At 39.2% G+C, this 13091-nt stretch overlaps 2 protein-coding genes across 4 annotated transcripts in view; one reads left to right on the forward strand and one right to left on the reverse strand.

Annotated features, from left to right (window-relative positions):
• Window positions 1–9634, reverse strand: part of FRRS1 (ferric chelate reductase 1) — a 342186-nt gene extending 332552 nt beyond the window's left edge. The window contains exon 1 of the mRNA XM_074370025.1: window positions 9482–9634. The gene's annotated coding sequence lies outside the window, so the exon portion shown is untranslated. The remainder of the gene's footprint in view (window positions 1–9481) is intronic.
• Window positions 9635–9779: 145 nt separating this feature from the next.
• Window positions 9780–13091, forward strand: part of AGL (amylo-alpha-1,6-glucosidase and 4-alpha-glucanotransferase) — a 63175-nt gene continuing 59863 nt past the window's right edge. The window contains exons 1-2 of one of the 3 annotated variants that reach the window (XM_074370022.1): window positions 9780–10026; window positions 10571–10720. In XM_074370022.1, coding sequence (XP_074226123.1) covers window positions 10639–10720 — 82 coding nt within the window. In that variant the 5' untranslated portion in view covers window positions 9780–10026; window positions 10571–10638. Of the gene's footprint in view, window positions 10027–10207; window positions 10225–10297; window positions 10495–10570; window positions 10721–13091 lie in introns of those variants that run through there. The other 2 variants (XM_074370023.1, XM_010950437.3) reach the window with 2 other exon arrangements.

Genomic DNA, 13091 nt, shown 5'->3' on the forward strand with positions numbered 1-13091 from the left:
GAAACAACGCTGTTCTTTGATCCCCCCACAAGATGTTTTATTGTTTACTATACAAAAGGCAACAATCTCTAGTTCTAGGTAACTGGGGATAAAGGGAAAAGATATTTTCTCTACTCAAGGAACTCACTCTCTGGTAGGAGACGGACCCATGACTGCCATTGTCAGGATATCTTATGCATTCTTCCATTTTGAAAGCTTTGTTTTGAGATATTTGTTTTCCACCCTTTGAGCTGGACAAAAGATCCATGAAGTCAGCTGTCAAATCAACTCCAATTCATAACTAAGCAAAATTAAAAACCTAACTAAATTTAATAACAAGAAGAATACTACTTGAAAAGACGGTAAATGTAGCATTGTTAGCACCATGCTAGCCATGGGCTTATACTGTCATGAGATAAAACAAATTCAAGCCCCCAGCCTTTCCCATGACATTTCAAAAGGGAAAAGGAAATGCATATTCATAAAAAAAAAATATCATCTCAATTGGTGCAGGAAAAAAGCATTTGACAAAATTCAACACCTCATTGAAAAAGTCAACAAACTAGGAATAGAAGGAAACTGTCTCAACAAATAAAAGTTATGTATGAAAAATCCACAGCAAAATCATACTCAGTGATAAAGGACTGAAAGCTTTTCCTCTGAAATCAAGAACAAGGCAAAGATGCACACTAACCCTAGCCAGAGCAATTAGTTAAGCTAAATAAATAAATAAATAAATAAGTAAACAAATAAATAAATAAATGGTATCTAAATTGAAAAAGAAGTAAAATTATCTCTGTTCACAGATGTAAAGCTCTTACAGTAGAGAACCCTAAAGATTCCACAAAAAAACTATACAATTAGTAAACAAGTTCAGCAAAGTAGCAGGATACAAGTCAACACACAGAAGTAAGCTGTACTTCTGTACACTAACAATGAACATCTGAAAAGAAAATCTCAGAAACAATTCCAGTTACAATACCATCAAAAGGAATAAATACTTAGGAATTAATCAAGGAGATAATAGACTTCTACAATTAAAACTACAAAAAAACTGCTAAAAGAAATTAAAGAGGACATAAATAAACAGAAAGATATCCCATGTTCATGAATTGGAAGACTTAATATTGTTAAATGTCAGTACTGCCTAAAGTTATACACAGATATAATGCAATCCCTATCTTATCCCAATGGCTTTTTTTTCTGCAAGAATAGAAAAAAACATCCTAAAATTCATATGGAATGTCAAGGGATCCCCAAATAGACAAAACAATTTGAAAAAGAAGAAGAAAACTGAAGGACTCACTATTTCTGACTTCAAAACTTACTATAAAGCTACAATAATCAAAACTGTATGATAATGGAATAAAGACAAATTGGACTTCATGAAAATTAAAAACTCCTGTGCATCAAAGGACACAACTAACAGAGTGAAAAGGCAATCCACGGAACAAGAGAAAATGTTTATATATCTATATCTGATGAAGGATTACTATCCAGAATATATAGGAACTCAACAACAAAAAAACCAAACAACTCAATTCAAAAATTGGCAAAGGACTTGAATAGATAATTCTCCAAAGACACACTAATGGTCAGTAAGCAAATGCAAAGATGTTCAATATCACTAAACACTAGGAAAATACAAAAAAACCCCACAATGATGTACCACCTCACACCCATGAGGATCACTACTATCAAAAAAAGGGGGGGGGGGAATAACAAGTGTTAGCAAAGATGTAGACAAATTGGAACACTTGTGCACTGCTCATGAGAATGTAAAATGGTACAGCTGCTATGCAAAACAGTATGATGGTTCCTCCAAAAATTAAACATAGAATTACCATATGATACAGCAATTCCACTTCTGAGTATATATCCAAAAGAATTGAAAGCAAGGTCTAGAAGAGATATTTGTACCCTCATGTTCTCAGCAGCATTATTCACAGTAGCTAAAAGGTGGAAGCAACCTAAATGTCCACTGACTGATGAAAAAATAAGCAAAATGTGGTATATACATACAATGGAATACTATTCAGCCTTAAAAAAGAAGGAAATTCTGACACATGCCACAATATAGATAAGCTCTGAAGACACTATGCTAAGTGAAATAAGCCAGTTACAAAAAGACAAATAGTGTATGATTCCACTTACGTGAGGTATCTAGAGTTATCAAAATCAGAGACAGAAAGTAGAATGGTGTTTGCCAGGAGTTGGAAGGAGGGGAGAACTTTTTGTTTATGGTTTAATAAATATAGTTTCAGCCTTTGCAAGATGAAGAGTTCTGGAGAGATGGTGGTGATGGCTGCACAACAATATGAATGTACTTAGTACCACTGAACTGTATACTTAAAAATGGTTAAAATGGTAAATTGTATGTTATATGTATTTTACCACAATAACAAAAATTGAAGGAAGAAAAGAAATAAAGAAATGTAGCTAAATGTGTTAGTTTTAGAACAATGAGATGTTCAACTACCTACACAAGAGTAAAAAAAGAAATAATAAGGAAGAAAGATTTAAGATGTCAAAAAAAAGTTAGCCTAAGTGAATTATTCATTAAACCAGAAACAGAAGTATAGATACTTAATATAATTAATTTAATTATAACGTATTTTTATAATTAATTTACTTACTCATTCCTTCCATCTTTCATTCATTCTTATAAGCATTAATGAATGCACTTAAACTTCCAGGCACTACACCAGGCAACAGGGATCCCAACATAAAAGGGATAATACTTTTAAAGATATGAATGTGGTTTTCTCATTTGTCTTTGCAACATATAACACTTTCTCTATCCAGCCTAAGACATCTGCCTCAGTAGGGGACTGACTTGAACTGTTACAGAATGAATGCAAAGAGAAAGAAAAATTAATATTTAACATCTAACATTTACAATAGGATTTTGCGGCAAGATTATAGACACTTTAGAGATAAAAAATCTTCCTAAGTTTTTTAATCTCTCCTTTAACATATTAGGGGCTGAAGGTAATGAACTAGTTTCTGATAGGAAGAAAGGAAAACATTCCTTCTGGGCTTGAGTGTGGAAATAAGATAACCTAAAGAGGAAAGAGGAAGGTAAAACAGCCTGATGTGTCCTGAGGGAAGCAAGTCAGATAGGTTGAGGGGATTATTCAAATACAAACTTCACATGGGCAAGGATTCATTACTGTACCCCCAGTGCCTGACACAGTGCTCAGCACACAGTAGGTATAGTATTTGTTGACTGCTAGGGACTTTTGTCCTGGCCCTGTTCTGAACCCTGGTGTAGGCTGCTATGTTAGGCTAAAGGGCTGGGGTGGGGCGGTGGTGCAAAGAGAGGAGTCCCAGCGTGGTTAGGAGGATAAAGCAAGGGAAGCAGTTATGGACAGAACCTAGCTTTCATCGCCGGCATACATTTCATGGCTCCACGGTGGCAGAGGTGTGGCTAAGTCCAGCAAAGACTTATGAAATTGATGCCTTTGACCAGGCTGAGACTATCTCAGATATTCAAAGGAGTCTGTAGTGAAAGTAAGACAACAGGGAGGGCCTCTAGGCTCTGACCAAGCCAAGAAAGAATGACCACGGAATTATCAGCTACGGACATAAGTAGCTTATACCAACAGGATGACCAAGAATAAGATAAGACAGATGTACTTCAGATGATGCCAGTCCCTGCACAATGACCAGTTTGGAGTCATAGAGTTCAACTCCTCCAGTGCAACAAGTTCATGTGAGACCCTTCTCCATTTGCCAGACACCATCTTAGAAGTAGGGAGGCAAACGGGGATGGAGAATGCAGTTGAAATCATATTCCTCTACTTGCTCACTATGTTAACTTAAGCAAGTTACTTAACTTTGGGGACTCGGTTTCCTTATCTTTAAATCCGGAATAGGGACAGTGTTGTTTTGGGAACTGAATTAGCATGTGTAATGAGCTTAGAACAGTGCCTGGTACTTCCCAGACGCTCATTAAACATTAGCTGTTAACTATTTACAGGGTATGTATTCAGTTTCAAAACACTATATTTTATTTCTGTGTATTCCTTGGAAGATAGATTGCAGTTTAAGAACTGGGTACAAAAGAGGTTAAGTGACTTGCATAATGCCTGAGGAAGAATGTTTTTTCCTAATTCTGTTTTCTTTGAAGAGCTTCCCTAAAAGCCCTGGCTTCTCTTTGCGCTTTAACCCACTTCGTTCCTGGGTGGCTGGTGAATTTGGGGAGAACAGCTGGGTGAGCTTGCCTCACCTCCATCCTTCTTCCCTTTGGGAATAAACATGCAGTGAGCATGACTTCCCCAGTCCTCTGTGACTGGGAGAGAAAGCTGGCCAGTTCTGCAGTTTAGTTTCAGCAAGCTCATTTGGCTGACAGATCTAAACCTGCAGTCTCCAACAGGGCTTTTTTGGTTCCTGGCAAGCTTGTTTAGTTTTCTGTGTGCCAATCATTGATTGATTCACCCCCAAGCTTTCTGACAGAAAACTGTGAGGTGTTTGTGAAATATCTTTCAATGTGCTCAAGCACGTTATGAAATCAGCTCCCTTTCCCCACCCCCGCCTTGGAGACATTCCTCCTGAGCCTTCCAGCTCCCTGCTCCAAACTGTACTGCTTTCATAACAACAAAAATAAAAAAAATAAGGTAACCTGCAAACTGTGGCAGAGACTATTAGTTATCTGCTGAAATCCATTCTTTCCTTACTTAATAACAAAACCCGGGTTTTGCCCAGTCTTGTTGATAACCAGATAAAGGTTGCATTTGTGTGTGCATTGTGACTAAGTTTTGGCTAATGAGACACAAGTGGAACTGTTGTGTGGTATCTCCAGGAGTTCTTAAAGGCAAGAGAATCACCCTCTTCCATTCTGTTCCCCGAATGTGGGTATGATAGCTGGAGCTCTGGCAGCCTTATTGCACTATGATGAGTTCCACATAATAAGAAGGAGGAAGCTGTGAGCTAGAGAGAGTCTGGCTTCCAAATGACTTTATAGAGCTGCCATGCCAGCTTTGAGTTGCTTACCTTACCTCTAGTCTTTTATTAGAGAGAGAAATAAACTTATCTTTGTTCAAGCCACTGTTGTTTTGTTTCTGTCATATGCAGCTGTGGTCAGCTTGACAAACACAGAAAAGTAGCTTCAAGCCCTCTTTCTGATCCTTTCTCCTCAACCAGGCTGCCTGCTCTAAGCCCTTCTATATGGAAACTCTGGAGCCACTATTTTAACAGGAAGTTCAATTTACTCACAAGGGTAAAATGATTGAGCTTTAAATTTGAGGCCAAAGAACTTTTAAAAGATCAAAGAAACAAAGGAAAGAACACTATTAAGAATACCATCTTGAATTTCCTCCTATCATGGTTTCCAAGCATCCCATGCATTGTTTTTGGTTAATTTGTTATATCAATGCTCAGGAATTTTTAAATGACTTTTCCTATGTAAGCTCTAAGAGTTCAAGATTTGTTTTTTGTTTCACTAGAAATATAACTATATTTACCTCTATATAGGTACATCTCAAATTTTCCAACCAGTATTTATCATTCACCAATTAACCCTTATTTATTTCTCCAGCTCCACTCTTCCTCTGTTTTCTGCAATTTAGATTGAAAACTTGAGCTCTGACTTCACTCTCTGAATTCACCTTTATATTCTGTCTTCATGGAGTAAGAGACCTGTTGATGACGTCTTCTGTCTCTCCCATGCCCTGGAAGCCTCCTCTTCATCTACTTTGTCTGACTGCCATCTCTGACCCAGCAAAGAGAACTAGTCGTCACCCCTTCTTTTTTAAGGCTAGCATTATGAAAAGCCTAATTTGTGCTAAATGCTATAAGGACACTTTAAATGCTTCATTATTTCCCCTAATCTTCACACTGATCCCACAACTAAGGTGTTGTTCTCTCCATTTTATGGATGACTTAATTGTGATTCAGAGACATTGAAACTAACCCAAGGTTTGTCTGTCTCCAAAGGAGATGTACTACCTCCTTTTTGAAAAGTCTCTGTTTTTCCACACCTATCACTATATTACGTCCTCTCACTTTTCTGACTTCAACTCTATTTCCTTTCCTATCTTCCCTTCTTCTCTTCACGGGCTATAGCTGGGTATTTCAAAATATGTAGAATAAATTATTCAACTTAGAAGAAATTTTGGAAACACAAATCCAAATGTTGTAAGATAAAACTATTAATAATGTCAGTATAGGATCACTACAAAATAAAATACACAGAAAATACTGATGAATATATAAACAAAATAAGGCAGCCCCACCACTTCAGACCCAGATCACAAAACTGGGACGTAATCAGAAATAATACCCTCAGAAAAAACCCCTTTCCTTTCAGAAAACATACCCATACATACACAAATCTGAAGCACTTTCTGACCACAGCCTTTCTCCCACTCCCCAAGCGCATTAATATCAACGTTTCAGAAAACACCTGAGTCTTTGCCAAACAGCTGAGATGTTCCATCAGTTGTTCCTCAAGGGGAGTCTTCTCCTAACAACTCTGGCATGAGATTATTGTGTATATATAGATAGCTGTCATGCACAGGACAGGCACATGACAAATGTTCACCAAAATGAAGGCTGCACATGGCACCACCATCGCCCTAGCCGGCGAATTCATTGGCCTTCTAGGAACTTCACAAACAGCATGCTGGTGTGACTTGTCTTTTTAAAAAGGAAACTATGTGGCTTGTAAATTTAACTTTAGAGACACATCACGTTAATTCATAATGTTTTCATTACTTAACACTCTTCACTTTCTTTCACAATATGAAATCTCCCAAATTAAGGTCGTTTGGATTAACAAATCTCCTTTTAAAATTTAAGCATTTGTGTAAGAATTCACTATTAAAGGAATTCACTTCATCAATCTGTTTTACTTCTTATATCTGGCTGAAACATTGGGCACTGAAGTGAGTGTCTTGCTGGAGGCAGGATAGCAGGAAAGGCTAATTTTGGATCCCTGGAGACGGGTGATCAACAGGTGGACAGTGTGATGAGATAGAGAGCCTGAAGGTGGAAGAGGGTATGGAAAGGAGACACTGAAGACAAACAAATGTGAATTGTGTTTCACAACACGGTCAGGGCCCCACTCCGCTTTAATATTTGTACTTACACAGTACTTAGTATGTGTCAGGCACGGTTCTTAGGTCCTTGTTTAATTAATAGTGGCTACTATTTTTATCCCTATTTTACAGTGGAAAAACCAAAGCACAGAGAAGTTGAGTATCTTCCAAAGATTCACAGCCAGTTAGTGGCAGAGCTGGGATTCAAAACCGGACACCATTTCACAAGCATGAATTATCATGATTTTACACAGCATACAGTCTAGAGCATTGGCTCTCAACCTTGTTTTTAATCAAGACTCCCAGGAGGAAAACATGACCCAGCACATCAAAACATAAGTAATATAAACAGAAGTTTTGTGAAATAATACTTTTACCGGATGCAATGCATTATCATTCTTATTTCATTTTTAAAACTGTTGGTTGCAACCAATAAATTGATTTTACAACCCTTAATGGGTTACCACTCACAATTTGGAAAACACTACTTTGGACTACAAGGACTACAAATGATAACGCAGTAACTCCACTTAGATGTTTGACAGTCATCTCAAGCAAGTGGACCATCATCTTTGTTTGTTGACAGTCTACAAACACCTGAATTTCACTCTCCAATCTTACTCCTTCCCTTTTCTTCCTCTCATTAAACAGCAGCTCCTTCTGCACTGCCCACATTGGTAGCCACCAGCCACATGAGGCTATCAAGCCCTTGAAATGTCACTATCAGAAGTGAAACATGCTGGAAGTGTAAAATATACACCAGATTTTGAAGACTTAGTAAGAAAAACAAAAATCTAAAATAGCTCATCAGTAACTTTTTATATTGATTGCAAGTTGAAATAATGTTTAAGATACACTGAGTTAAATAAAATAAATTATTACAATTAATTTCACTTGTTTCTTACTTTTGTGATGTGGCTATTAGAATTTTAACTATCTATGTGGCATATTATATTTCTGTTGGACAGTGTTCAGACTAAAAACCTCTGAATCATCCTTGACTCCTTTCTCTCCACCAGTAAATGGTGTAGCTTTACCATTAAAATGATTCATAATTCAACAATTTCTCAGCACCTTCACTGCTATACATTCTTTTCACACACACCACAATCTCTTGCTTGGGTAACTAAAATAGCTTCTTAACAGGTCTCCATCCTTCCTTACCACACCTGACAGTTTATTTAGCTATTCCCTGTAATATTCACACTTGCAGAGAGATCCTTTTAAAAGGTCAACGGAATTACATCACTCCTTTGTTCGAGATTATCCAATGGCTCTTTTTCCCAGAGCAAAAGCCCAAGTCTTTGCAATGGCGTACAAATCCTTTCAAGATCTGGCCTCCCACCCTACTCTATCTATCTGTCCTAGTTTCTTACCACTCTCTTCTTCACTCAGCTACGGTGGCCTCCTTGAATTCACCAAGTGTGCTCCTACCTCATGGCCTTTGCACTTCCTGTACCTCTGTGTATAACCCTCTCCTCTGGATATCCTCTACCTCCTTCTTCTGTTTTGCATCAAATGTCAACTTACCAGCAAGTCCTTTACCGATTATAGTACTTAAAATTGCAAACCCCTTCTCCTGATTCTTAGCTTTATTTCTTACAATCTTTAATTATCATACATGATTTACTTAGTTGTTTATCTGTCTCCCACCAATCACTGAGGGCAGTGACTTTGTTTCACTGCTGCATTCCCAGCATCTATGTGCCTGGCAAATCATAGGTGCTCAGTAAATCCTGGTGGAGTGAATAAAGGAGCTGTGGGTTTCCAAACTCAGTTTTAGACCATGTTCAACTAGCCATTCTCACAAATCTACTGAAACAAGCAAACATTTCAGTATCTTTATTTTTAAATTCATCATTCTTCTAGGACCTATAATAATTCCACAATAAACAAAGCAAGATTCTTCTCCACACTCCAAACTTTGTCCGTTTTCTCATGATTCTTAGATGCCCTCCAAAGGCCCTGGAATATGGGCTTTCCCTTCCCCTCAAGCGTAAAATCTCCTTGGGCATCCGCGCCATATGTGCAGCTATGGCCATTAGGGATTCTTAACCTCACACGATCTTCAGGCCTACGTGGTGTACACTGGGTACAACCGGACACTGTAAACACAAGGGTTTTTGCCCCGAGGTTGTTCGTAGACTGGCCACACTTCACCTACCTAGTCCTTCCGTGTCTGTGTTCAGGAAGACGTGCCCGCCCTGTGCTAGGACTACAGCCGGTGGACACGTGAAGGACAGGATGTCAGAAACCGCGGCCAGGCCCCTTATTTTAGACGGGGGGGGGGGGGGGGGGGGGGTGTCAAGGCTCAGAGCAGTTAGGCCAAGCAAACTTAGGCCACGTAAAAAAGTCAAAACAAAGACACAAAACATAGCGTGGCAGAAAAAGCCCAGAAGGCCGGGGTCGCTCGCCTCCCACCATTCAGCCGGCCCACAAAACAAGCCTGTAGAGCAGTTCACCTTGGCTCGCAGCAGCCTTCTGCTGCCGAATTTTAACGTTCAACCACGAGCTCGCAGGCCGTTAAAAGAAAAGGCACCTCGTGGCCATCGCACCTTCCCGGCGGCGAGAAAAAAGCCGCTCCCGGCCTGGACCGCCGCCGCCGCCTCGCAAGCCCGGCAGCCGACGACCGCACTCTCGCGAGACTAGCGGTCGGCGCGAGCGGGCGCGGAGCCTCCCGGAAGTGGGCGTGGGGACCTGTCAGCTCCCACCCGGGGCGTGTGCTCTCGAGACCCCGTGGGTCCAGGGTCTCCTCGGGGACCCGCGCGAGGCGGAGTCGCGAAGAAGCTCTCTGCCACTCCCACAGCGGCCTCGGTCCTGCCCCGGCTGCCGCTGCCCCTCCCTTTGCCCTTCACGGCGCCCGGCCCTCCTTGTCTGGGGCTTCTTGCCGCTCCTGGGCAGCCTGCCTTTTCCCTTGAGCGCTCCTTCCCATCTCCTTCCCCGACTCTTAACGCCAGAGTCGCAGGTCCTGCAGTGTCCCAGAAGCCGCACGTGTAACTTGCTCGGTGTAAGTGCTAGGAATGCCGCTGGCCTCTCGGGGAAATGCGTTCTATCTATAGCTCTGCCTGTACATCCTATGTCCGTGGCAGCTATTCCAGGGGCAACAACTGCTTCCCTCGTTCTCATCTCCCCATTGGTGGCTTCCGACCCGAATTTGGGAATGGGGAGATCGCCCACCTGTTATCTTTGAGCAGGCTAATCTCTTGTAAGCAGAAGTGCCATTTGAAGTCTTCAAAGCCGTTTGGCTTGGGACTGGGAATTTCACCCCACCCCCACCCCCACCCAACTCTAGGCTTTCCAAAACTTATAGCTTTTCTCTGAAAATACTTTAGTGTTTTTTTTTTTTTCTAATTGTAATTTTTGCGTCGGTCTTCTGCTAGAAGGGAGGAAACAATTATTAGTTTGCTTTTTCTGATCTTATTTATAAGAGTCATTCTTTCTCTTTGTTCTGCTAGGGTTAAAACATTTAGAACATGTAAGTGCGGCTGTCAGCCTTATAGAATTTAAGGTAATCGTTATTTTCTTTATCTTAATTCCTTTTTGTTTCATAGGGCAGACACATTCGATTTCGGAGTTCTTTTAATTCTTGTCAAAGGTTTCAAATCCTCCAGAAGCCAAAATGGGACACAGTAAACAGATTAGAATTTTACTTCTGAACGAAATGGAAAAGCTGGAAAAGACCCTCTTCAGACTTGAACAAGGTCAGTAGCAAGTCATTTTATTAGCTCTGTGACTTTAAAATTTTTAATTCATTGTCATATTAAAACTTTTAAAACTTTTAGATATAATTGCCAAGGACCTTTCTAAAACTAATTTGCTGTGTTCTAAAATACATCACTAACGAAAGTGGATTTTATTTGAAAATGTTTTATTTGTATCTGTCATGCTAGAATGAGGATAAAATAGTTCACTTTTCTTTGCATGCTAACTTCCACTTAAGACAGAAGTTTCATATGTTATCAGAAGATTGACCATTCTATTTATATTATCATTTATTATGAAAACTTGGCAAATAGCTTCATATGTTGTTTCACTTTGGCTATATCTGTAGTTCTGCTTTTTTATAGCTCTCACTCTTTTCCTTTACTAGACATTTAAATTAGTAAAATAGATCACAGCAAAAAGTAAACTATTATTTATGTTTGTGAAAAGCCTCTCAACTATGGAGAAGGTAAAAGCTGAAAATATTTTTTTGCTGAATGAAAGGTGAAATAACTGATTAGGTTATGTTGAAATACATTTGAGCTGTGATTTAAAAGATCAGATTACATTTCTGTAAGACTAATCAAATAGATGCTTTATTTTCTTCGACTTTATCATTTTTCAACATTGAAAAGCATTTCACAGTTATTTATGTTAATATAACTTGTGAAGAAGTTTAATGTATGAAAAATAAAATGCAAGCCCTTTTATTAGTGTACCAAATGAGCACTGATGCTAGTAAACATTTTGAAGAAATTTTTTCCCCTAAATTTCTCAAAAGCTAAATTTTTCCCAGAAATGTAAACCATCAGATGTTTTTCTTCCATGCCAAATCTTCATCATCTTCCAACTTCAGCATTTAAGATCACTGAGCACTTACTCCATTTTTGTCTTTCCTGACTCTGCACTTTTCTGGTTTTGATTTTGTTCCTGCCCTCTTGAGTACACCTGTCAACTTGGTGGTGTCTTATGCTGAACTCTCTTCCTTTTGCATTTTACTTAATTGTGTGTATCTGCAAGGAATCCTTTCTTTTTCTGTTCTCTTGCCCTCAAAGAATTGTATATTCTCATAGCCTCTGCTGTCACCTCCATGCTGATGACTCCTTTTGGAAGAAAGGCCTGAGCTTTGCTTGGTTTTTGGGAGCCAGCAAGTATAATGGCAAGAGTAGGGAACTAGAATTTTCCTGGCTCTGCTACTAATGAATGGTTTGACTTTGGGCAAGGCACATTAATTCAAAACACCAATTTATTTGTGATATGAAGGTATTAATTTCTGCTTTTCTACTTTCCTGAGTTTTGAGGCTCTCAATTAATAATATATGGCTTTAAAGCCCTGAATAGATAAAAGACATTGCTAGATCGCTATACCTATCAATTCTCACCCTGGATTCTTGGCCTCATAGATAGCTCCACTTGGATTTGCTTAAATCTAACATGTCCAAAATCATCTCCTCAAAATTCTCAAACCTTCTTTAATTTCTCAGCTTCCCTATTTACTTTAGTGATGTCTCCATTTTCATAGTTTGTTTGACGATTTTTTCTCTTTAACTGCACTCTCTCTGTAAGCCCTATAATTTCTTTTCAAATGTCTCTTTTTACCTATCTGTCTCTTCTATGCCTGAATGTGAATGCTAAAAGAATCTTCTTATGCCATCTCTTCTCTTTTTATTAATTGGTATTTATAAGGTCAAATTTAAGCACCTCTGCCTGGCTTCCAGGACATTCTATAACAGAATCCACCTCCTAGCCAAGATTGCATCGCATTGTTCCTCGTTACTAGTGTCCTGTGTCTTTACAGTTCCCTTGTTAATTCCCTCCCCAGTGGCTTTTCTCATTCCTGTTCATACACCTCCATACCTGTCAGATTCCTCTATATCTACTAAATCCCTTTACTGTCATTTTATGTGTTGCCACCCTGTCAGTTTTCAGCTGAAATTCTACCTCCCCCATGAAACCTTTCCTTACATTTTTACTATCTCCTGCCTTTGATTTCTGATTACACAGCGGACACAGAACAGTTAAGCGCTGAATAGTGTAGCAATGTCTAAAAACTTGCTAGTCTTACAGTGTCCAGCTAGAGTTTAAGCTCTGTGAGGATAGGAACAGTATTCCAAATCTAGTGCAGTGTATGACACCTAGTAAACCTTTGCTGATTGATTACTTAAATGCAGGTTAAAGCTGCCAAAAATTGTAAAGTCAGCCAAGCTATTTGAAGAGGGTACTATGCAAGGTTTATAGAATGGGAATGGTATGGTTGACTCTGTAACTCTAGTTAAAGCCAGTAAATTCATCCATATGATGTAAATGGGAACACGTCCAATTTTTTTGTGTGCAGTAATGATGCGATTGTATTATTTTAGAATATAATTG

The sequence above is a fragment of the Camelus bactrianus genome, chromosome 9, assembly GCF_048773025.1.
Source record: "Camelus bactrianus isolate YW-2024 breed Bactrian camel chromosome 9, ASM4877302v1, whole genome shotgun sequence".
NCBI classification, from domain to species: domain Eukaryota; kingdom Metazoa; phylum Chordata; class Mammalia; order Artiodactyla; family Camelidae; genus Camelus; species Camelus bactrianus.